Here is a 23,816-nt window from a genome sequence, read left to right on the forward strand (position 1 = left end):
GATGTAGATAATAATCCAGATCCAACAATAAAAAAAGATATATTGTTAAGTAAAGAAGTATTCACTTCAAAGTGAAATGGAGAATGGAGAATATTTCAGGAACTCCAATGATCAACTGAAATTTACCACAGCTAAAAACAAGTGCTGTTGGATACTTATTTAATTGTAAAATACCACCGTGCATCTGGGAATGAGATCAAACCTGACTTATGTTCATTGTGCAGGCAGAGAAACTAGAAGTATTTGGTAACTGCTGTGCTTTGTATAAAGCTTGGCCCTACTAACAATACAAAGTAATAATGGGTTTATGTGCAAATTATGTATGCAACAATAATGGAAAGTTCACTAACAGAGGTTGCAAAGAATACTGTGTGAGAAAGGTTTAATGAGTGCAAATAAAATGTTTATTACTGTGGTCAATACAGTTTACACAGCCATATTAGATTTTGAGGTCAGGGTTGGTTCCAATGCATTTTTTTAATGGAATGCTAAATTACATAATACCCTTAAACCAAGAATTCAGTTCTACTGGATAAGAATAAACTGCTTTCTTGTTTGGTTCTCTGTGAAGAAAAACACAACAAATTAAAAAATGTTTAAGTGCTGTTGTGTTGCTGTTCTAAAGTCTATAAATATGGTGTTATATGGAAACCTCAGTATTTTCTGAGGTGTTAGTTATGATAAAAAAGGTTGACGACTATTTATCTATATACTGTAGTTGAAAGATGAAAATATCAGTGTTACAACATGATAGTGATTCCAACCTTGTGTGTGTCAAACCTGATTATAGAATAGATGTGGATGCAAGATGTTGGAGACAAAATAGAACTTCAAATTGTTTTAGAAGAAAACAATCATAATCAGAGAAGCATGTTATGTAAAAACAAAATGGACTGAGGGCAGACAAGAGTAAACCATATACCAGGTGTGGACTATCCATCGGCACAACAGGCCATGCTCAGGTAGTCAATTCTCATCTCTTGGCTGGCCTGGGGCTGTCATAATTTCAACAAAAAAGTATATTATAAATAATTGTTGTCAACCGCATCATCCTGTTGGTTCATTTTCTTGAAGGACATTTGACTAATCCAATAAAATCTCTGAACCCTCCTTGTCCCACCCCCTCTTCTGTTCCACCAAAGTGATCAAATTTTGCTGACTGGAGTTAGAGAGACATGAGTAGTGATTGACAAACCACAAACGTGCAATAGGGGAGAGAGAATCTGTGAGGAAAAAAGGCTAAAAAGCCTGAAAGTGGAAGGAGCAATATGTGCCAAAATAATCAATATGTTTGCTATTGGCATTATAAGTTCAACTATGTACCAGGTTCAGGGCTGGAGAAGGAGGAGAAATATGGGGATTCATCAAAGGAGAATGAAGAGAGAGATACGATCAAGAGACAGATTAGGAAAGATGACAAATTAGTTCTGTCAACACTAAAAGAGGTAGCCAAAATGTTCACGAAGAGGGATGTTTTATGAATGGAGAAGAGACGTTGATGTGTGTGAGAGAGAGTGAGATAATGGTGGGTGGTGGTGTTGATGGTGTTGGTGGGGGGAATTAGAATGCAGTCAGAAAGACACTGAAATGACACCAAGGATAATAGCTCATACAGTAAAAATATTTTGGGATGATGTTAAAAATTGTAAATTAAAACAACTAAAAATGTAAAAAAAAAAAGTAGTTAAACACTGTGAGTACCAGAGAAGGGTCCTATGTTAACATTTCTACCTTTGGAGCCCAGAGACGGGTCGACTGACCTGAAGGATTTTAGCTATATTTGGTTATTTTAGCTATAACCAGTTTTGCATGATTTTCCACTCCTCCTTTCTGGCCTGACGGTCAATGGCCACGTTTACAATTGAAAAAGGGATGCTAATTTGAGCCATCAGAATCGTCAGTTTGGACTCAGGTCTTTTGGCCCTCTTTCGGGACTTCAGGGGAGAGGTCGAAACCCTGGTACTCCCAGTGTAAAACAGTTGCAATGGATACTATTTAGAAATTTTAAAAATGTTTATAGACACATCTTCACTAAATATTAGCTGGGGAAATTGTAGCCAAAAGTGCAGAAATGCTCAACTTAGGAAATTATTACAAGACTTATTTTAATCAGTCAGACTTAAAACATGGATAATCATATTGGCCTGTAAAGTCATGTATAATTTGTGTATAAAACTACTGCTTGTGCACATACTGTGTATGCGTAAGAGAGAGAATTGCCCTTATGGTCTGTTTTTGGTATAGAATAGAATAGAATAGAATAGAAGTACTTTATTCATCCCAGCAGGGAAATTACTTCACAGTTACAGCATAGCGACAAGACAAGACAAGAGACAAGACACAATAACAACATCTGGGTGTTGAGTCTGGATTTTGGCTGTGGCAAAGCTGATGACGTCACAGGCCACCGCTGCATCAGCTGATGGGGAAATGTAAACAGCGATCAAAATGGCGGATGTAAATTCCCTCGGTAAATAACACGGCCGCATTCACACAGCCAGAAGTTCAATGTCCGGACTACAAATCTGTTCCTTCACGTTAACATGACCGGGATTACACCACCTGTCACTCTCATAAAGTGCAATCCCGCCGCCCTTCTTCTTCCGACTCTTGGAATAGTCCCTGTCCCCGCGCACCAAGGAAAATCCAGGGACCTCCAAGCTGTATTCCGGAATAAGCGAGTGCAGCCAGGTTTCCGTGAAGCAGAGATAATGCACTCCCAGTACTCCTTCTGGGTCCTAACCAGCGCCGTGAGTTCGTCTGTCCTATTTCCCAAAGACCTCACGTTCCCCACGATAATCGCCAGTATCGCTGGCCTGCGCCATCTCCTCTTCTACCTCCGTTTAACTCCAGACCCGCAGCCCCGTCGTCTCCGCCGTAACTCCTCCGGGACCACAGGCCCGTCTCCGGGCAGCAGCAGAGGCCCACACAGCGCAATCAGCCGTTCACGCGAGCACAAAATGCCGCTACTCCGCTCGGCGAGGTTCTCCGCAACCAAGAGTATAAAAAGTAGCAGAAGAACGCGGAGAACATCGACAGAACCACATCCAGCCATTGTGGAAAGCCCAACTGATGATCCATGGGTTCTTCAAGCACGGATCCTTAATCGGTTATAGCAAATATACACGGACAAACACATACAATGGGAGCTACGTCTGCAGGCAGCCAGCTGCGCCGGCGCCATCTTCATTGAAAAATGGATACCAAGTGTCCACTAAGATGGTTGTTTGGTGTCCAACTTGCCATTTTAGCTTCCCATAAGATTACAGTTTGCAGTTGTTACAACTTACAGTTATTATCACATAATATTAATGAAACATTGTTTTGGGCAAATGAATGCTTTATCACTGGTAACCAGAAATATGACACTAGTGAAATTATCTCTTTGTTTTTCATAGCATAAAGTGACATTTCAATGAGTAGCGCTTTATTTTTTAAGGATATGTGGTCTTTAAATTAACATAATTGTGTTTTTCATAAAACACTGAAAAAAACATCTTTAGCAATGTTTCTTTGACATTCACATTCATTTCCAGAAGGGCCAGGGCCATTTTTTGATCCCCTGTCATGTACTGTGCATACTGAGACATTTACTGACTAATGTTATTTACCAAAGTAAATCAAAGAGTACTGGCATAAGAGACAATTTTATAGAACTCCTGTTTCAACTTTCCACTTTCCACCAGAAAGGCCTTTGCTACACCAAAGTTGTGATTTTCATTGCAGTGCTTGTTAGGGGAACAGAATGAGCTCAAGTCTACATGATTATGGTTTCCGAAAGATTTCAGTTGTGGCTGTTTCTTGCGTAAAGACATTAAAACTGTTTCACAACAAACCAAGGCTTTAATGCACCAAGACACTGTGAAACAAAACCTGAGAAGACAAGCACAGTTGAGATGCAATTGTGTTTCATGTGTCCAGTGACAGCCACAACAACATCTGGGTCTTGTCTGCTTCCCTCATAGTTGTTGGTACTTCAGCTTAATTTCAGAACATAGTGGGGACAAATAGTACTCAAGAGAAAGGCAAATCAGAGACCAACCAAAAGTCTGCATTGTCCATTCTAAGTAGCATATCCTTGTATGATAAATATAAAAATAAAAATGATTACTACATTGTACTCTTAATTCTTGTTGACAGTTTACTGAGACATTTACTGACTAATGTTATTTACCAAAGTAAATCAAAGAGTACTGGCATAAGAGACAATTTAGTAAATTGTCTCTTATGTAAATGAGTAAATGTCTCAGTATGCACAGTACATAAGCTTGCTGTATCAGCCTTATGATAATTATTGAGCTTTGTGGTGCTGTCTAACGTACATCATGCTGCACAGGGCTCTTAAAATAGACAAAGGCCTAGATATTTGCTGATTACAGCTTTTTTCAAATTACTGCAGCTGATGGATTGTCATCTGTATTTATTTTGTAATCATGGCAAAAACAACCTTGGCTTAAATGATCACTTTTCAATTTCCTCCTGAATTTCTCTCTTCTAACCTTCAATACTTTTTTTTAGCAAGTTGTTTTGCAATATTTTTATATAGTTTTTTATGATGGGCCTTTTCAAGTTGTGGATTTTGCCTCCCCCACCCTGCCTGGGGGGCACCAGAGCTCAACACGAGAAATAAATTAAAAAACAGTAGCAACTCTAAACATTTTAGCCAACTTCACCAAGCTTATGTCAGAAACACAAAGGTTTGATTTTTCATGGATAAAATTATGGTGAGTAAAGAGACAGAGTCAGGGCCAAGCAAAGTAAAAAAAAGGATGTATTACCATGATTTTAACTTGGGATTTTCATGGGCTGGATTTAAAGATGCTCCACTCCCACAGTCTTTTCTCTAGTAGTTTTTTGACAGAAGGCTAAACTGCGGTCACAGCCGAAAGTAGCTCATGTTTGAGGCAATGTAAATGGCAACGCAGCTGAAACCTCATATCATATATTGCTTTACAACATATGATAAAACAGGTAAATCCCACAACACTAGTGAAACATATATGAATGGAACCCCAAGTATAGCAATAGCAAATACAGAAATAGTATCAATAATGTAGGTGGGGTGGGGGAGCAGTGTTCTACTTGCTCTCTGAGGGATTGTGAAACCTTGTCCTTTAAGAGTCAGATCCACTGTGTTATTCTGAGTCCTCCTTTAAAGTAAGTGATGTGAAATCAAATAATGATTAAAGAAAACTTTTTCATACCACAAAACACTGTTGTAGTTTTGGGTGCCAAAAGAATATCCATGTAGTTTCAGTGATGTAAATATGAAACCAAAAGACTAAATCTAATTCACATTATTTTCTTTCCACCTCTCGGTATGTCCAACTACTCAAGACTTACTCTGTAACATTCAAGTTGTAAATACATGATGTGTACCACTGTGATATCACTGTAACAACCTACTGCAGCACGTTATGAAGGCATTACATGATGCGGTTAGTTTGTTTTTTGAATGTAATTAACACTGCAATTTAACAAGGACCCTTCTGTATTCACTAAAACCTCTGACTAAAGAGAACATAAAAGAACGGAAGCATCGACCACGTTCAGACTAAGTATGCTTCCCGGCTTAACTCAACCCAGCTGTTGGTCAGGAGAAGGTAAGGAAATTCACTCTTTTGAAACAAAATAACATTTGCTAGAGGAAAAGTAAACAACCAGGAAAGAAAGTGCTGTTAGTGGCACTTCCTTTTGCCTGGGTAGGTAAACTTGGCAATATTGACACAAAATAATCCACGCAGATTCTATACCTGTCTAATCTTGTTTTGGGTTGTAGGGCTGCCAGTGATGCTTATCTCTAGTGGTCAATAGTCAAGAAGTAGAGTAACACCTGGAATATGTTTCCAGTCAGTCACAGACCCACCTCTGAGGTATTCAAGGCAAGTCATATAGTTGAAAATCCAGTTCTACCAAATAATTACCTAAATATTCGGGCTAACTATTTGAAGGAAAAAAAAGTTTTAAAATCCTAACAGTTCTACAAGGAAAAGGGCTGGCCGTGTTTAAGGCTAGACACTGATGGCAGGGAAAAAGTCAATTTAGACAATTCATGTAAAAATCTAGTTTTTGTGAGTCTTGATGCATACCAATATTTTTGAAGGTTTTGGATTAAAGTCACAATATTTTTGTACTATTATTTCTACCTTTTAACGTTAATAACGAGATGGCAGAAAATTCTAATTCAACTCCCCTCTGTTTTTGCAAGTGAGTTTAATTTAAGAAAGCTTTCAAATGCGTAATTTATGCCAGGCCGAACTGGTGATTTATGACCACCTAGAGTCAGTTTAACAGAGGTTTCCTCTTCAGCCAGGGTTTATGCAGTACATGTTTTAAGACATTAAGTTGTTATACTGCAGGTGAATAACAAATAATCCAACTGATTAATAGATGACAGTGTTTTTTTTTCCATTCCATGTTTTCTTGCTTCCTCTTCCTTACCTAAAATGGGTTTTTTTGCTACAATTTTCTCCAACCTGGCACAAAGGGAGGATAATGAACATCATTGCAGCTGAATGGCTCTGCATTATTTGTCAAAGCCTAATGGCATGTATAGACTTACCTGTAGAGACTGTCAGGTTCCAGGCACTTGAAGACAACCGAATAGACCACAGACTGGGGGTGATCTCCGGTCCTTTTTCCCGCAACAACACAAGATGAGCTCAAACCAGAGAATACATCATCCATCAAGCTCAGAACCTCACCTAGTATAGAAATAGGATGAGAAAAAATCTTTTAAATGAAGAATGAATACAGTTTCAAAAATGTACAAATAAGTTCATTGACTTTCCCCATGTTGCTTAATCAGTTTTCAATAGTAACTTAGTTTTAATGAATACAGCAGCATTTAACATTTAGAAACAAACAAGTAGCAGACACAAGAGTTATTCTATGTTTAGTCTAGTAGCTGTTTCCTTCATATTAATTGTACCATTTCCCTCTGTTTTGTATGTTTTGTCTCAGCTTGGTCCTGTGGGAGCTATACAAGCAGCTGCAAACCCAAGGCTAAATTAAACATGACATGAAACCCCTGCGCAAAACATTATAGATTCTGAAAAAAAAAGCAAAAAGATTTCTTTCCTTTACAGACACATACACTGTACTGTTACAATGACATCCCACCAAGCACACTGGTGTCTCACAAAACAGTGCTGTGTAAGCTGTGAAATATTTTTCTTGTCAGCTTACAGGAAAGGCAAGCAACGAACAGTTGTTCATTCAGACACTGACTCTCACAACACCAGTTTCCAGTACTCACAGGGCTGGTGGAAAAAAAGAGAGACCTGTCAAAATAGTTTAAAGTACTCAAATTGTTGGATGTCCAGCTATTTCTACATGAGGTAAAGGGCAGCTTCGTTTTAGCTTATGATACATGGGCCAACTTATAAACAGATGGAGTAAGTCTGGCTGGTGGGGCACAAGGGGATGGTAAGAAAAGGTTGCAAAAGGAAAGGAAAAAGAGTTACACAAATGAATGAGTTGACCTTTTTACAGAAAGAGCTTTGTATATAGGAAGTTGCCCCTGAACACCTTCCAAAGCTGTGGCAGGGTTATTCTTTCAAAGAACCCAACCTTTTCAGACAGTCGAGTTACTTAAATAGATTTCAAAATTTTCACAACTCTAAAATAAGATGTATATGTAAGACATGGAAGATTGGTGCCACACTAAATTTAGTATCGGTCCACCCTTTGAATATATAGATAGAGTATGTACATTTAGATCCCTGAATATGATGTGATACCCTTGCTGCACTTTTACATTGCTGCCTGGTGTTTATCTGGTGTATGAAGTATGCAGTAAATAGTGTTCCAGCATCACCTTTCCATATATTTTTTACTGTAGCATCCAAAATGTGATCTCAAATTATTTCTGAGTTGCCACTGGGTTTTTTTTTTGTTTGTTTGTTTTATTATTCTGTTTCACATACGCGTTACTACTTGGAAATGCCATATGTACTACATATATGTCACTGCTATGAAATTTATGTGAGTGCTATGCAAATATCATGGCAACCTGATGATAATGTTGTTCAACCTGGTGCTACACTATGCTGACATTCTGTCTCCATCAATAAAGAAATAATGTCTGTTGGGTTATTTAATAAATATACAATTTTAAGAACCAATGTATTTGTAATGCAAAGAAGAATATTTCAGTTTTAATTCAATATCAACAGATGCCATCACTTGATTATGTATACTTCTAACATAGTACATCACAAAACAGGGTATTTAGAGTAATGTCAAAATGAGCATTTAACCAATTACATCTGACAACATTTGACTATTGCAGAAGACATATTAAAGCCAGGTCTGAAATGCATTCTTGTTTATGTGAATTATCCAAGGGATGGAGAGCTGAAATCTGCTGCTGTTACACTTTCTACTCACTGCCATAGGTAATTATAGAGATGATTTGTCAAGCAGGTATAAAGTTGCTGCTGGTCACTGGTTCTGTAATAATGTGACTGACTTGAGTAGTTGACTCAAAAAGTTAAGATGGCTTATAGAGGACCAAGTCTTTATTGAGGAACTGCATTGTGAAAAGCCCTACAGAGAACTCAATTACAGTGGAAGTGATGTTAAAAGCATCCAGTGACGAGAAAGCCAATATTTATTGCCAGCCAAATCAAACCAAGTCAAGCAAACTTTACTTATAAAGCACTTTAAAAACAGCAGGCACGACCTAAAGTACTGAACAAAAAGTACTTTTTTATGTACTTTTTGCTCAGTACTTATACCGACCAAAAAAGTACATTCTGTTCAGCATATTAGAGTTTTATATCAAATTTTTTTGTACGATAAAAATATTACAATGTAAAATAAATTAATTGATCAATATATATACTGTATATAAAAAAATCAAAGAAAAAGTTTAAACAAGAAAATATTACAAGCAAGAAAAAAATCTAAATAAAATTAATAATTTATACTGGGTCAAAAACCAAAGAGGAAAGGGGTGCCTTAGAGCAGATTTACAAATGGCTAGTGAAGAGACTTTTATAAATTGCAACGGGAAAGTGTTCCATAATTCATGAGCTGCAGTGGCAAAAGCCTGACCTCCCCTGAGCTTTTGCCATGTCTTTGGCACCTCCATAAGCAGCTGGTCAGCTGATCTGAGTGATCAAGAATGGGGGTGCAGGTGCAATAGCTCATAGAGTTAGGAAAAGGCAAGTCTAAAGACTTGAAAACAAAAAAATATTTAAAATGAGTGTTAAAAATAATAGTCTTTTGATTAGAAAAAATATTACAGGTATTTTCACAATTTATCATAACATCTCAAGTTGTTAAACATTAGCCATATAGCTCTCCAAATGAGCATGCTCCTTTATGTTAAATTTTTTGTCAAAGTTCCAAATTTCTCCCATATTCTTTCATTTCATTCAGCTGCATATACAATATATACGTATATGAAAAGACAATGAAAATCTTGTCCTGGAGTTGGTGTCTGTTTTTATTGTCTTTTTTTGTAATGCAGTTGAATGACATGAAAGAATGTGGGAGAAATTCTGAACTTTGTTTTCACAAGAAAAATGCATCTTTAAAGGTAATTTTCTACGTTCTGAGTGGTAATGTTAATGGCTGTGCTATTATAATGCAGATACACACAGTCTCTGTCCCAGACAGCACACTATTGAAACTCTGTATTAGTCTGCACTATTTCAATGGCCGTGCAAAGATCCAGAAGGTAAGTAGTCAAGATAACTACTCTAATATGGATGATACAGACAATGACAAACAATGAAAGTGTTGCAGGTCAGGATGTGCATTAATCAGCAGGTGACTGCTTGTAATTTATTTTCTCTGTTGTACATTTATCTCATCAATGATATATGGCACAATGAAGCTTGATTGTTCTGATCGATCATCAGAAGGTAGTGCTTGCTTTAGCTGGCAAAAAGTTGTGTATTTCAGTTACGGTCTCACCACTTATGTGACGTCTTTTTCTTTTCCAATGATAGGTCTAAGAGAAGTTTCTGTAGTGTTTAATGTGGCTATTCTTGCCTGCTCGTATAGCAAAATGCACACTTTATTTTATTATAAAGTTGGATATGGTAAAGGTTTGGAAGCCGCAATATAGCCTTTAGTCATCAAATGTTTAAGTCTTATCTGTGAGGTGGCTTAGTATTGAACAAAAATGGATATTGTTCAGAATGCATTTTTACTTAAAAAATAAAGTAAGCAAAATAATGAAAAAGCATGTTATTCTACAATAAAATAGTTATATGTGTTTGCTTTTTTTCACAACTTAAAAAAACAAACAAAAAACGTCATTAATCAATATATACAGTATATATCAATTATCACTGAAGGTTGGGGGTCTACATTTAAAAACAATTTTCTGTATTTTAAATATGTCTGGAGTACAGAGAAAAGATGAAATATGGATTTTTTTTCTTCCAAAAAAAATAGCTATGTTTGGTTAAAATGAAAGAAAATTGTGAGAGAATGTTTAAACTGAATACTGCAAAAGAGTTTTAAAAAAATAATGGGACTACACTCTAGAGTTTCTCTTCTTCACTGTAAATGAACTTCGGAAAGGTTCTGAATACAGTTTTTCTTGGGTTGTTTGTTTATTTTTATTTTTATTTTAGATTACCTTTTCTGCATCACAGTGTCCAAGAACCCATCCAAATAAAACTGAATAACTGCATTAAAAGAAAAGGAAGGATTTGGACTGCATAATCCAGAACTAAATCAGATCAAAAATGTGTGAGGTCACTGGACGGGGGCTGTGGACAAAAGACATTCTTACATTCAGATAAACTTTCCTCCACTGTGAACAGAGAAGTGCAGATTCGAACAAGGCAGCTATTAATGTTAGTTCAATATCTGGAAGCATTGTCAACACAGACTGATTAGCTTTGCTAAAACTACAGGCAAACTACAATACTAAAACGGTGCGGAAAATCAACGTTCTTGTTCAAAATCTCTCTTTCTATTTGCTCATTGCCCGGTCCAAAAATGACCAGAGAGAATCCAGGTCAATTAGAGACAGCCCACAGTGTGCCTGAAGGAAGACCTTTTTTCAAGGGAAATTGCACAGGAAGGCCATGACCAGGCTAATTGCAAGGCCGATTAGACAAATATTGTCAATTAAATATGTAAGACGCTGATAGATTCCTGCAAAAGAAGACTGAATGTTGTAATTAAATCAAAAGGTGCATCCACAAAATATTAGTTGAAAAGTGTGTGCACTTAGGTTGTTGCATTATCATTATTTTCCTTATAAAAAAAATTTAATAAGACCATAATACTTTATGGTCTTATTTTTACATCAAAAGCAAGGACTATAATAGGGTGTGTAAACCTTTGAGGTCTACTGTACATAAAGCCAAGTTTCGTCACAACCGCAAGGAAGCGAGGCTGGCTTGTACCAATGTGAGGAACTGAAAAGACAATAAGTGGAACAAGCAACTTGAAGATGTTTGAAATAAAGCATTTCAAACATCTTCAGTCTATCCTATTGTTTGGAAACACTTGATGCCAAATCATAGGGAAAAGTGAAACTTAAGAGTTTCTCACATTGAACAAAGTAGCACAAACTACTAGAAAAGCTGGTACTATTTGTTATTTCACGGAAGGATTTATTTAATAATCACCTAAAACAATCCTGTGTTTCAGCCAGCATTGATTAGATGAACATAACTGTTCTTATTTATGATCACAAGCCATGAGAAATGAGAGGGGTAGCTTGAATGTAGAGCAAACCAGGATGATGAATTGAATGTGCTCACACATGCAAAAACAATTCCACTGCTGAACTGTAAGTGTTTTTTTACAAGTCACTGGCACACATACTGGCCAACACGTAAGGCTGCATTTGTGGTTGTTTGCTCACTTCCACTGAGGACTTTAAAATTTGACTGCACCCAAGCTGGTTGCTTATAAGCACGTGAGTATAGGAATTTGCTAATGATAATCAAAGTTCTATTCATTAACTCTAGAATAATGTTTTCAACCCACCCAGAAGTACAGCATTTAAAGTTTTACCCGCTAAAGGGGTTCCACAAGGGCAGGCCTGTGGTCCGTCAACATTTCTGTAGATACCAAAGCCAAAACAGCTCACAGCTGGCAAAAATTAAGCCTCTTGAAATTCTATTACGGTAAAAGCTATTTTGTGTTCTGCAGCTTACATTGCGATAAAAACCTCATGACAAATGCCAGCTGAAGCTAAAATAAGCAGAATAAAGAATAAATAATAGCAAATCACAGGAATGTGACGAGTTGGACTGACAGACAGTGTACAGAGGAAACCGCTCTGATTCAAACAAACTCAGGCTTTGTTACTACACTGTAGTCACAAACAGAGTCAAGTCATGTTTATTTTAAAGACCAATGTCATATAAAATTTCTCAAACGGCTGTGTTGGCCCAGGAAAATCAACAGTTCCTGACCTAGACTGGCCTAAATTTGCTACAAAAACAAGGAATACCCTTTTCAAGAACTTCAGCGCATAACTAAACACGAGAAAGCAGGGGTGTGGTGGGCATAGGAGGGGAGATTCTTCCTCCCAGCCCAGCATGGAATACATTAGGTGGCAGGGGGGGTAAAAAAACATAACATTGCAGCACCCCATGACAGTCTGTGTGTTTTTCTAACACATTTGGATATATAGACATTTAACATCATTATTATACCATACTGAAAGTTTCAACTAATATAAATAAATAATATAAATTAAAAGACAAAAGTTAACATTTCTTATCTCCCCAAACCATTGCCTAAAACTAAAAATCGTCAAACAACATCAGGTTCATATGTTTAGAACATTATTACTCAGCGTACTAAATGAAATATGAACATGACATTTCTCAAATAGCTGGAAGCTGGGTGTAAAAAAAACAGGACAAACTTTTCCCAGACCAGATGGATTGACGTTATTACATTGGCATACATTTTCAAAACAATGTTATTTTTTGGTGTGTTGCCTGTACAGAGAAACAAAAAAGTTAGAGATCAAAATGTGAACATCTATTTTTAATAATCTGCACATATAATGAGATATCCTAATGTATGAAACATTTCACACATAAAGGTATGTTGTTTTCAGTTCCATGTTCACACTAAAGTGTGTGTGGGATTTTCTGCAAAGTTACAGGCTCACCCATGAAAATTGTTATCACAAACATATCATTTCAGTTTGACTACTAAATCCAGGCTGTGTCTTTGCCACAATCGTTAACTTATGTGTGTGTGTCTGAATATGTGTGTTTTAGTAAGTATATGCGTTAACTCTACAGGTTATTGGGTTCATGGGTGTTTTTTTTCCCTCAAAGAGGAAATTTGAGTGAAAGTAGCACAAGAGAAAAAAAACTCTTAGTGAGGTCCTTTTGCTTCACTGAAGTCATTAGCTCAGTTCTGTTCAGATACAAATCTAGCAGCAGGTGTTTGATCAGTCTTCCTGAAAATAGACTGAACATAAATATAAACACAACACTTGTTTCTTCCATTTAGTCATGAACTAAACTCAAACTGTGTGTCTAAACTGCACATTTAAGATTGGCCTTTTATTTTGATCTGCCGGAGGTACACAAGGTGCCATCTTGTTATGCTTTACTTGTGAGGTGGAATGGATTATCTGAGTAAAGGTGAGGTGTTTGCTAACAGATTTTTGAGAGAAATACTGTGTCTAGAAAGCGGTTTGTTTGTTTCAGTTGAGCTCATGACAAAGTGGGAGCAAAAAAAAGTGTTGTGTTTATGTTTTTGTATAAATACTCTAACTCATCATATAAGTAATGGCCTACAACATTGACAGTTTGCAGTCAAAATAGCCTTTGTTTTACTACGCCTTCTTTCCTGACTCAACCTTCTTTTAGTAAAGGCAATAGCACTGTTTTTAAACAAACAAAACATAAGCTTTTTATTAACGAACAAATCACAAGCTTTATATTTCCTGTGGGCTGCCAAACCTGCGATGGTCTCCTCTGTTAAACTGTCAGCACTCAGTCCTCCACTCCCCGCACTGCGTCCGCACAACACCGCCTTTCTGCCTCTCTCTCTTGCAAGCATACATAGTAAACTTTGTGCAGATATGTGCACTCACTAACATGTAGGAGGAGTAAGCCACCATAGCATAAGAACAAGCAAAAAAAAATCAAATATTCAGGTACAATGAATGGTATGGCAACAATAAAAAACTGTGAAAAGTACTAGATCTACCGAGTTACACATAACTGACCATTCTTTTAAAAGTCATGTAAAGGGACAGTTGCTTGGTCTAACCTGACAGAGTAGCCTGCGAGGATACAGTATATATTAATGTAGCTTTGTAAAAGGAAGTGTACTTCATAATGCTCTCATGTACGACATCTTAAACCAGCTTAAAGAGTACAGGATGATAACCCAATACAATTTACATGCACCACGGTGCAAAGCAGTACAATGTTTTCATCACGTAGTTAAGCACATAATATTTTAGAGACCATTACCTTAGTGGGCATTTATTAAGTACTTAATAATAAATTCAATTTCTGACAATGGAAGACAATTAAGATTTAATAGTGGCCACAGACAATTACAAATTCTGACAAAAATCATGTCTCACAAACACACAACACGATTTTGAAGCAAAGTAAACCACTAGAATAATTATTAAAATATGACGCAATAAACAAAAGTAATAAAGTGAACTAAAAAAAAAATACTATATTATGATAGGTTAAAGTACAGTCAGTTGAAGAATATTTACAAATCTGCATAAAATAGACCTATAGCAGTTTTCTCACTGTCTGACATTGAAACAGATTGGACTTTTCCTGTTTTAGATCAGATAGGGTTGACAAAATTATTTTAATTTTGTAGATACAAGGTTAAGAGGAAAGAGAGGATGACTGGTGAAGATCTGGTCAAAGTCACACCAGTGCTTTTGCTATTACTGCAAGAGACTTTAACAACAGTAGTTCTGAGGTACACTTACAGTCATTGTCCCTCCTGAAGACCCATTTGTGCCCAAGTGATAGCATGTGTTTCCAAATTTGCCCCTAAAGTTGTCTCCTGCTGATGTTTTCTAAACTGTAAAGAATTTACACAGTTCTTCCTGAAGCCAAATACCCGCACAATATGATGGCGCCACTCTCATACTTTATAGTTGGGACGGTATTCTCAGGCTTGAAAGCTTCCCCCTTCCTCCTCTAAATTTGCGAAAGGTTGTTATGGCCAGTTTGAGTTTGTTGCAAACTGCAATCTGAAATGTTATGTTATTTTGATAATGGCTTCCTGCTCCTGGAGTGGCATATTCCCTCAATGCCAGAACATAGTTTGTTTTAGTTTACAAACCTCGAGTACCATATGAGGACACTCTTAAAACATGTTCAGCCAGTATCTCATTAAAGTTTCCTGCTTTTGTTCACATAGAATTGTTTGCACAAATGAACTTTTGGCATCTGCAAGTGGTACACAAGGATGAACCAGACCTGCGGATCACAATTCTCCAAAATATTCTTCCTGATTCCTTTGATTTTTCCATCAAGTCACACAAGGAAGCAGTGTGTTCGATATGTTTTCTTAGAATATATCCAAAGATGTCTATTTAACTCAAATGTTGTGAAATAACCTATCAAAAGATCAAAAAGCTGCAACATAAAAATTAAAAAAAACTGTTATTTTGACTTTATTAAATTTAAAAGCAGAGCAATATTGGTATTTGTACACTTGTGAATGAGAATATTCTCAAACAATTAGGGGAAAAAAGTAAAAAATGATTTTAACATCCATTTTTAACAACATTAACATATTTTTTTCATTCTGACATTTAATTAAATTGAACTAATTTGGTTATACTAACCTGAAACATTAAAATGTTAGTCAGATTCAATGTCCAACAGTGAGGACAAATGCTTCTAATATTGCATTTTTATATGATATACTGTGTATATATACAGTATATATACAGTATATATGAAGGATATTTTTATAAGGACATTTTAAAAATATATTAAAAAGCATATTTTTTAACATAAAAATATATATTAAAATAATAATTAGATTAATCTAAACTATTAGATTCATAGTTTTATATAAATCTAATGTTAAACTATTAGAATTACAAGTTCTGTATTTATTATTTGCTAAATCACTAATGTTATCAATCCAAAGTGCTGCTAATGGTAGATATTTATTTGTTTTGTTTTTTTTTTGCTTTGGGCCTCCTCCTTGTTAGGTCAGCCTCCTGCTGTGATTAGCAAGCAAAAGCAGCTGCTGTGGTTGAGCTTATTTTTTGCAGTGAATGAGTGAGGAGTTTTTAAACCACAAAATTAACATGTATTTATGATTTGTTTTGTATGAAGTCATTTATTTTTATAAGTGAAGAAAATGCTCTTTTTGAAACCAGAAAACTCTCTGCAAGTGCTTTTTATTTTGGGTACGTTTGGAACCTCCTCCTCAGAAACTACTCCGGCATTCACAGGTTTTTGGCGCTAATTATGAAGCAAGAACAGCCATGACAATGTTCTTCCAGGGGCTCAGGAATCTTTGACATATATTCAGGGAGAGTCTGTCACTGACATGTGTGTTGGCAGTCGGGAAGAAGAAACAGTGGACCAAAACATTGTGAAGCATAAGACTGGAAATATACTAGTAATACAAAACCTTTTTCCTTTACATCCATATAATAAAAACAAAAGAACAAAATTTCATTTCACTGTAGTCCTCAAAATAGCAAGTTATGCTAGAACATATTTAATGGAGGCAGCTCCACATTTCTAGTTAGGGATTTTTGTCAGTCCCTGTGTAAAATGGAGTAGCAAGAAAGAAATTGCGTGATGTGTATCTTTAAATCAATATTTGCTTTATGATGTCTTGTTCTCAGCAGTGTTCATCATCACAAATTATATTTCAATTTCTTAAATGCACCTCAAGATACAAGAAAAATAAAAGAGGCGGCTTCTGGACAGTAAGACATTAGAGTGGTATCCGTCCCTATATGTCTCTCTACAAAACGCAAGAAAAAAATGCATAGATGGTCCATTAGTATAATGAAATAGAAGAAAAGAATGACGTAGCAAGGAGGTCTGATGTATAACGCAATTGTGGAAGAGTTTAAGAGCAAAGAAAGTATTTCTGTCCAATCAGGCTTCAGGTATCACCTTTAAAAATAGAAGTTTGATTGTGTGTTTTAGTCAATAACACTAAACAATCATTTGTAACCCCATCTGCATTTGATAGTGAGCTGGGTTTTTTTCCAGTATCTACTGTGTTGAAGAGATAAGAAAACAAATCTAAATGGTTCATTATTGCAGTGGCTCTTGTGGGAATAAAATTCCAAACCTGGCAGCTGATTTGTTCCCTCTAAATGTAGGATTTTCCCAGCAAACTGGAAATCATGTGTTATTTTATTGGAACCCGTGCTCATTACATAATCAATGTTTCCAACAAACACATTGTTACTTTGCTAAAAATGAATGTTCACTTTATAAAAACAACAATTTATTAGCCATGGTTTATACAAGTGGGCTCAAACAACAAACTTTAGGAATGATTTAATGAATACTATGGCTGAGACCATGTTGTACCCTCTTGGATAATTTAACTAGAAAGGTTTAAAACACCATTATGGCCCTGCCTCATAGTTTTCTAAAATTTCTCCTTGTAATTGTTCAGGGCTTTATTTGAAAAAGCTTTCAAATAAAGTTATTGTTGTTTATCAATTATTATTATTACTCATACTATTTCCAGATAATAATAATTGTGCATAACTAGAAAGTGGAATGGAAAGAATATTTAAGAATGTTTATTTTTTATTTTTTAGGAAAAAGTCATTGTTGAAAGAATGCCAACACTGAAAGAAAATCCAGAACTCCAGTGGATTGATTCAAAATGTTGTAAATATCAATACGTTTCTGGTTGATGTACAAAATGTGAAAAGCAGTATGACTTACACTGAAATGACATACTGGTATTTATTGCAGCATCGCAGTCAACCAGTACAGAGTCAATATTAAAAATAAAATGATAATTCAGTGTTGAAACATGTTTGTTTCATAAAACATATTTGATTGTCATGAAACTGACAAAACAAACTAAATTTATCAGCCAGAATTATTGTAAAATTCATAACAAATATCAGCTACATACTACATTTTTCCTACATGCCATTTGATGTACTGGGTAATTCCCAGTTCCCACCAAAACTCCAAGACTCTTTGAGTGTAACAACCTGAAAATGACACCGTGCTAAGCTCAGTAGCCCCTGCCCTTTCCGCACAGCAAGACATTGGGTCAGGTGTCGTGGTTTGTCAAAGACTAATGAACCCCTGTGTCCACCATTTTGATGTGAATCACGTGTGGTCTAGTTTTACTGCACTAATTTTTTTTTTTTTTACTGAGTCTCAAATTGTGCCTGAATACACTCTTAACAAAAATTTCATTTTCTGGTTTTAGGGCCATAGATGTGAGCATCTAATATTTTAATCAATTAAAAAATGTATACAAGACATTCAGCTTTGAATATATTGCCTTCGTTAATTGGTTTAACCTGGTTTTGCTTGATTTTCTTGATTTTTGATGTAAAAAAAAAACATAACTGAAATTAAAGGCTCCAATACATTAGCAAATGAAGACAAAGAAAGCAAACTCTTGTCTGACTAAAAACCTAGGTCTCAATTCGATTGAAGTGAACTCTGGTTTGGTTAGAATGCTGAATGTCCAGCGGACTGGAGACTACTGCAAAAGCACAAAGCTAACTATAGCACCAAGTTAATTAGTTAAGAGCTTTTCAGTTAACGTCTTCAGTTGCTTTTTAAGAGTGGAGACAGTACAACAGAAAGAAAGCACAAGGGAGCTCTACAGTCTTAGAGAAACAGCCTAAAACGCCCAATCCCCATAGGTTTTAAACCGAGTGTGTGGGACTACCTACAAATTCTGACCAGTTGACCTTGGTCCACAGGAAGAAGAATAGAGTTTCAGAAAAGTAAGCAATATACTGGGACGCTTGACATTGTAGGACCCTAAAAGTAAAAACTAAGATCGTAAAATGAATTCTAAAATTTACTGGCAACCAAAGAAGAAAAGAGAAAGCAAGACTGGAGTAATGTGAGATGGGAGCTGGATTAGAAAGAATGTGTTTTTGTGATTTTGGTTAAGGATTATTATTTGTATTATATTTTGTATTATAATAGAGTCAGCACAGCAATGATTTCAAGGTAAAATCTTTTGATGTTTAACAATTTTAAGACATTTGAAACATTTTGATAATTGGAAAAGAAAATTGCACAACAATAGAACAATATCAGTCCCTATTTTGCGTCTATGTTTAAGAGCATGTGTGCCCAGAAGCAAGTACGTCTACATCAGACGTTAGCCCATTTCAGTTGTATACCTTGCAGCCATGAAAGAGGAAACATAAAAGGAAAAGTTTGAATTAGAAGCTAACCTAATCATCAATTTGCATGAACACATCCAAAGACTAATAGAAACATCAGCACAATACATGCAATATGGTAGAAGATAAACACCGTCACACAATAGTAAAGAATCCCACTTACAAAAGTTCATGCACACACAATAATAAGTCAAGTTTTTCCTGTCTGCTGTAGCTACATGCATGCTCAGTACGAGGGATTGCCGCAAAGTAAACAACACAATGCACGTGATTGTCCACTGTTGCTCCATGAGATGCAAATGCTGCAAGTCAATGACTATGAAATCTGCTGGGTTTCATTAGAAAGAAAAATGTTTTTAACCAATTCCTATACTAAAACTGAAACTGTTTGGTAACTAGGATGTTTATGTAACTGAATTGAAATTACTTTTTGTAAAGTGCCTTGAGATGACATGAACTGGCGCTATGCATATAAACTCAACTGAATTAATAAAATGAAAAAGATTAGTAAGCTAGCTAGATTGGCATGAATTCAATAACACATTTTTTGAGGAATTCCTGGAATATTAAATAACATTTTGCTGAATAGAACTAGCATGAAAAATACCTCACTGGATCAATTTTGAGCCATAATTCCTGATCATATGGTCCCCGATAGTGAGCCTATAACTAGACTGACTAAAGATAGATTTGGTTTTCTTTCTGAATCGTAATAATAGAATGAATTTAAAAACTTTTTGCACAATTTGTTTCCTTGTCTGTTTTGAACAGTCGGGGTAAAGATCTTGTACAAACACCAAAATGTGTCCATTGAATTATACAAACAGCCCTCAGTAAACCCAGCTGGATTATAGATCCTGTCTTTATAATAACGCAAGCCATTTTATCATGGGTATGTATTTGTTTCTCCCACTTAAAAAGCCTGGTATGCTCTGATTCTGGGCAGAATGAGACTAATCAATACCGATTTAATGCTTAAATGCATTGAAAATTGATTTTATCCCAGCATCAAATTTGACTGACTCATAATTTGTGCCAGATACAATTTCACTATAACTGATAGGAACAAAATACCCCGTAATCAAAAAAAAGACAAATGAAAAGAGGCAATATTCTTATCTTGCTTCAGTAATAATTTTATAATTCCAGCACACATTCATTAGTGAGCTTTTGGCAACACTGAGGGATTATCATAATTATTGAAAAATTGGGAGGAGAAATAATAAATAAATCAGGGAAGTCTAGACCTGTGGCGAAGGCAGAGACTAACAATGTGCGTGCAAAGAGGCGAAATGGGAAAGGAAGCAAAAAGGAATAAGGACTGCAGAAAGCCTTTGGCCCCCTGCCTGCAATCTGCAATCTGCTGATGGCGAAGCTCGTGACGAGGAGGTGCACAGCGTCCATTTTTAGCGATGAGGTCATCTTTAATTAACAAAACAAAGAGAGTCAGCTGTGTCACTCCAATCTGTTATCTGCACCCATACTCAAGGACACCGTTTATCTCCATATAATTCAATCTCTTTGAATAAGAGCTTATCGACGCATTGGGGTGTATTCTTGGTCTCGGGCAATGATGGAGCTGTTACATAAACAAGGGAGGAGGGGGGATACCGTTGATTGTGATCACAAAAGACATGTGGAAAGAGCAGAGTTATGTAGAGGTATTAGGCATATGACAGGAGAGGAAAAGCAGAACAAGATCCACATGTCGTGTGTCTCAATAAGCTTGCGGCATGAGCTGGAAGAAGCAAACTGGAACTAAATTAAGGGCAAAGATCAAATGGCTAATCTGTTTCTGAGTCCAATAGTACCAGCATGAGGTGACATCATTGCTTTGGAGCCCTCCATGCTGCTGCTGTCTGGTTCCCCCTATCTCTCTTTTGCTTTGTGCTCTCTCTTTCCTCGTCTCTTCCTGGCTATACTGTCCTAATATGACTCCAATCTTCTCACAATGCAGTTGCTGTTTCCGTTTTTACACAGTGTTCGTAATTAATTTGTGACTAAATAAATCTCACTAAAAAGCCTGCCCTTACAAGTACTGGTGAGTAGGTTTTTGTTTAGTGGTGAATAGGTTTTGGTGAGCACAGCCTTATGATGAACGCTTATAAGAAGATTTCACCTATGATCTGACAAATCAATATGACACAGTAACTGAAAGCTGGTAATGATGGTATCCAGAAGTACCGTGGTGTTTTTTTGGCAGTTTGCCTTTTACAAGGAACCACTTGCAAAATAGACAAGACAGACAGACACAAAACAGACCTGAAGGATGTTTAAAAATACTCCCTACTCTCTCTTTATCAAAACTCTGTTGTATTATTTTATGAAATACAAATGATGATGTCTGTAGTCTCTGAGATGGCTAAAACTGGACTGTAGTAAGATTAATACCTTTTCACAGTCAGTAATAAATACAAATACAAAGGATTATTACTTACATTACTACATACCCAGATTAAAATTAATCACAGCGCCATTGACACAGCTTAACATTTTTTAAATCTGTGAGGTTTTGACTCCAAATTATGTGCCTACTGTGAATGTACCTTCACATTTCACAGCTGGTTTGCTTTAGAGAAATGCTGAGCCTCACAATAACACACCAGTGCTCTCTATCTAACTGGTTTTCCAATAAATCCTGGCTCTGCCTTGTTGTGCCATCTAGAGGTCTGTGTAGAGCCCAGTGAAGTAACTCATTTTCTGCATATCCATCACAAATGGAATCCATCATTACTTAAATTTATGGTATATAAAGACTTCTCGTATTTGGAAAGCCCTGACGACAGTACAAAAACAAACAATGTAGAATAAAGAAAACTGTAGATTTTTTCTTGGCCTGTTTGCTCAATTGAAAGGACAAATAAAACAATAGCATCTATTTTGCATTACAAGTTTCATGTAAACTGATACATGAAGAAACTCCCATTAAGAAATATAAATATAATAATTCATAAATAAACATACAGATCTGTCATATGTTACATTAATGTTGGGGGTGGAGGAATGGATTTAAGGATTAACTTTGAATAATTTTGGAACTTTGGATCTTTTGGGATTTTTTTGCACAAACTTCTCTTGGTTTTCCAGAGATTAGTATGAAACAATAGAACATCCAGAGATCAGCAGTTGTGTAGACAGTAAGGCTTTCTTCATGTCAGAAGGAAGAGGAGAATGGTCAAAATAATTTGAGATTACATACAAAATTATGGTGTTCAAAATTAAGTGGCCCGTGAATGTATATCACTAGGATTACCAGGATTTTGAGAAATTCCTATCTCTACCAAGAGGGGCCAGATTGGGTATCTTCTTAGAGCTACCGAGAGAGGGCCAAACTGGGTTATTAGCATCCAAATGTGGCCAAACTGACGACTCTGAATGGTCTAATTAGCATCCCTGTAGATGAGCAGGGGGGAGGAGAGCCAAACTCACTACATCAACTTTCACGCTGATTGTCCTTGGAACAGGATAGAAATTTTGAAAATAACTACTTCTGGTGGTTCCCAGATCTGGGAGACTTTGTACATGCAAATTTGCATGCTGCCTTTTGTGCTGTGGAGTATAAATATCTGGACATTCACTCAGCTTTTTAGTTTGCAAGAATCAAGATGGCGAAGAGGACACAGAAGCTGATGAATGCTGAAGAGGCTTTGGAATTACTTATGCAGAATTCATCCTACAACCCTGGTCGACACATCACTGTTGATGAACAGCTTTTCCCCACTAAAACCCGCTGCTGTTTCCTTCAATACATAGCAACAAAACCGGACAAGTTTGGCATCAAGTTTTGGGTGGCTTGCGACTTGAAATCAAAGTACATCTGCAATGTCTTCCCATATCTTGGCAAGGACCCCAGTCGTCCCAGCGGGGAGAGACTGTCCGAGACTGTAGTGATGAGGCTGATGGAACCGTTCATGGACAAGGGCAGAACTGTAACCACGGACAATTTCTTCACATCACTGTCACTTGCGCAACGACTGCGTAGCCGGAAAACCACCATCCTCGGCACAGTCAACAAGTGTCGCAGGGAAATTCCACAATCCACTAAACGTAAGGATCGCACTGAATTCACCACTCAGGTGTTTTCAACCTCTGATGCCACGCTGACTGTGTATGTGCCCAAAAGGAAGAAGGTCGTTTACATTCTCAGCAGCATGCACAGCGTGGTTGAGACTGAGGATACCACCAGAAGAAAGCCAAACACCATCAAACAATATAACAAAGCAAAGTGCGGTGTGGATGTGATGGACAAAATGGTGCGGGAGTACAGCGTGCGTGCAGGAACACAGAGGTGGCCAGTTGCCGTGTTCTACAACATGATTGACATGGCAGCACTGAATGCGCATGTGCTGTATCAGGCATGCACTGGGGTGCAGGAGAGACGGGTGGACTTCCTGGTGGAGCTCGCAAAAGAGTTGGCTAACTCTCATGTGAGTGAGAAGAAGGCGTGCAAGGAGCAACTGCTTTGCCAACAACCTGCCACACCCAGCCCAGGCAA

At 36.7% G+C, this 23,816-nt stretch overlaps 1 protein-coding gene across 2 annotated transcripts in view; it reads right to left on the minus strand.

Annotated features, from left to right (window-relative positions):
* astn2 (astrotactin 2) overlaps positions 1-23,816 on the minus strand; it is a 276,226-nt gene that overhangs the window by 12,705 nt on the left and 239,705 nt on the right. For both annotated transcript variants that reach the window (XM_028025024.1, XM_028025025.1), the window contains one exon: positions 6,563-6,704. In XM_028025024.1, coding sequence (XP_027880825.1) covers positions 6,563-6,704 — 142 coding nt within the window. The remainder of the gene's footprint in view (positions 1-6,562; positions 6,705-23,816) is intronic.

Source organism: Xiphophorus couchianus, chromosome 8, assembly GCF_001444195.1.
Source record: "Xiphophorus couchianus chromosome 8, X_couchianus-1.0, whole genome shotgun sequence".
NCBI lineage: Eukaryota > Metazoa > Chordata > Actinopteri > Cyprinodontiformes > Poeciliidae > Xiphophorus > Xiphophorus couchianus.